The following is a 2,377-nucleotide window of genomic DNA, read 5'->3' on the forward strand; positions in this document are numbered from 1 at the left end:
TATCAAAAATTACCAACTCTACTACTAACAAGAACTCCAAACCATGTATATGATCGGCAAAATATCCATAATGTCCCTCAAATATCCGCGAATTTCGTATTGAATTCGCGAGTTGTGTTAAAAATTAACGTGTTGAGACTATATAGGTCAATTTTAACCCAATTTATTTAATTATACGAGTAAGATCCTTCAACTCTAATCCGTTAATTTCATGTTAAATTTGTGTCTAGTTTACGAACAGTATCAAAACTTACCAACCTAACTATCTTGGGTTCAAATCCGGTCGAGATATAAGTACAAAACTATATAAGTCAATCATAACTCGATTATTATTTAATTATCTGAGTTAAATAAACCCCTCAACACTAATTGATGAATTTCGTGTTGAGTTATATTGGGATCGTAGGTTGTATCAAAATTGACATCCCTATTCCAAACCATTCATATGGTCAAAAAAAGTCCCTCAAACATCCACATTAGGCAAGTGGGAAGGACCCTCCCTTTTCTGGTTGTCTCTTGTAGTTTGTTGTTTTGTTGTTTGGTTTCTTGCAATGTACTTATAAAAATAAAAAATAAAAATAAAAAGGTGTAGTCTATGAAACTATGTATCCAATAATAATAATAATAATAATTGAGATATTTAAACAAAGAGTTTAACAGACATAAGTAACAGATCTAAATCACATCCGATAACCCACTGCTTTTTTACCCATCAACCGTTTTCCTTTTCTGGGCTAAAAAAGACGTACTTTTACCACCCCCGAAATAGCAAAAATTACAAAAACATACCCCAGAAAAACTAAAACTTACCTTATTTTACTTCCCACTCGCCCTTATGTTCGCATCCTTGTACCTTATAATGGAATCCAGCCTCTGCAACTTCAACTGCTGCTTGAACCTGTTGATGAAATCGTCGGCCCTGGCGTTCACCTCATCATCGTCATCCTCCGTCACCCCAACCTTTCTTTCCCTCACAGTTTCCGGCCGGCGAATCTCAACAATATCCTCCTCTTCGAAATGCACAAACGCCGACTTGGCGCTCGCCGACTTCTTCATCTTCCTTGAGAGCTTTACCGGCACCTCGCCCGATGCTGGCTTGGTATCAGAACGGGTTCTGCTAACTTGAGCGCCCTGTAGCTTGCCGTAAATCTCATCCAGCGTCTGCTCATCGTATTGATCTACCTCTTCGTCTTGGTCTGAGGCTTGGGCCAGCTCTTCTTCTTCTTCTTCTTCTTCTTCTTCTTCTGCTTCTTCTTCTTCTTCTTCTTCCTCCTCATCCTCTGTTTCTCGGGGTTGTTGGAAATTACTGTAATGGGTATCTGATTCTTCCAGGGAAATTGATGGGTTGGGTTGTTCTTGGAAACGATAATTGGAGAGGCTGATGGACTTGAGCCTCCGAAGCATAGATGGAGATCTAGAAAGTTGGGGTTGCTCTGTTTCAAGATTCTGGTTGGAAGCGTAATGGGTGTACGAGTCAGTGGTTTGCTCAAAGGCGGTGGTTGTTTCTTGGGATCTGTAGCTGTAGAAGTTGATGGATTTGAACCTCTGCAAAATGGACGGAGATCTAGCAATTTGGGGTTGTTGTGGGTGTTCTTGGGCTTCTTGTTGTCGGTTGCTGTGTTTTTGGGCGCCTCGGCTCGAGGTAATGGCAATAGTGCCAATCATGACGTTGAGGAGGACGAAGAGAACAGTCGATGTGAACCAGCTGTTCATGGAAGCCCAAATTGAAAGTATGGAGTCTACAGATTGCTCAAACATGGCTTTAGCCAGGGCCAGAAAATCATACACAGGGAGAAAGAGAGAGAGAGAGAGAGAGAGGGTGAGATGGGGTACTGCGGAGAGTCTATGGTTTAAGTAGCAGAGAAAGGAAAAAAGGGAAAGTGTGGTATTTATTCTGGATTTTGGGTGGGATATTATTAGTTGGTCTTTTTGGGGGCTATTCCTAAAAATTGAGTAAGACCTGGGTGTCTTGATCTGATGGATCTGTGGGAAAGGACAAAGAAGAAGGGGTGGGTGTGAGTATTGAGTAAAATGTGAGGTCGTTGTTTGGCCTCAGCTAAGGAAGTGATGGTTATAGGCTTGGAATTTGCTAGAAGAGTTTTTCCTCCAGTGGAATTACTTGTGTTTTCGATTTGAGGGGTTGTATCAAAGTTTCAAACTTAGGCTAAGTATTAAAAATATCTTAAAAAGATCAATGTGGCACGTTATCTAAATGGGTAGATCGAACATCTGAATCAACACTTCTAATCAATTGTGGGTAGACATGTGACTAGATCAATTACTCAGCTTATTATAAAATTACAAATTAATTTTTATTTTCAAAGTAAAGAACAAAAAAAAAAAAACATTTGTCCACGACCTCTTCTCGCAAGTGCGG

At 40.1% G+C, this 2,377-nt stretch overlaps 1 protein-coding gene across 1 annotated transcript; it reads right to left on the bottom strand.

Moving 5' to 3' along the window:
• Positions 1 to 608: 608 nt before the first annotated feature.
• LOC132184244 (pathogen-associated molecular patterns-induced protein A70-like) lies at positions 609 to 1,932 on the bottom strand. Its single transcript, XM_059597800.1, has one exon. It carries the CDS (start codon positions 1,756 to 1,758, stop codon positions 817 to 819), a length of 942 nt encoding a protein of 313 aa, XP_059453783.1. The 5' UTR covers positions 1,759 to 1,932; the 3' UTR covers positions 609 to 816.
• Positions 1,933 to 2,377: the final 445 nt, after the last annotated feature.

This window comes from Corylus avellana, chromosome ca6 (assembly GCF_901000735.1).
Source record: "Corylus avellana chromosome ca6, CavTom2PMs-1.0".
Classification (NCBI taxonomy): Eukaryota; Viridiplantae; Streptophyta; class Magnoliopsida; order Fagales; family Betulaceae; genus Corylus; species Corylus avellana.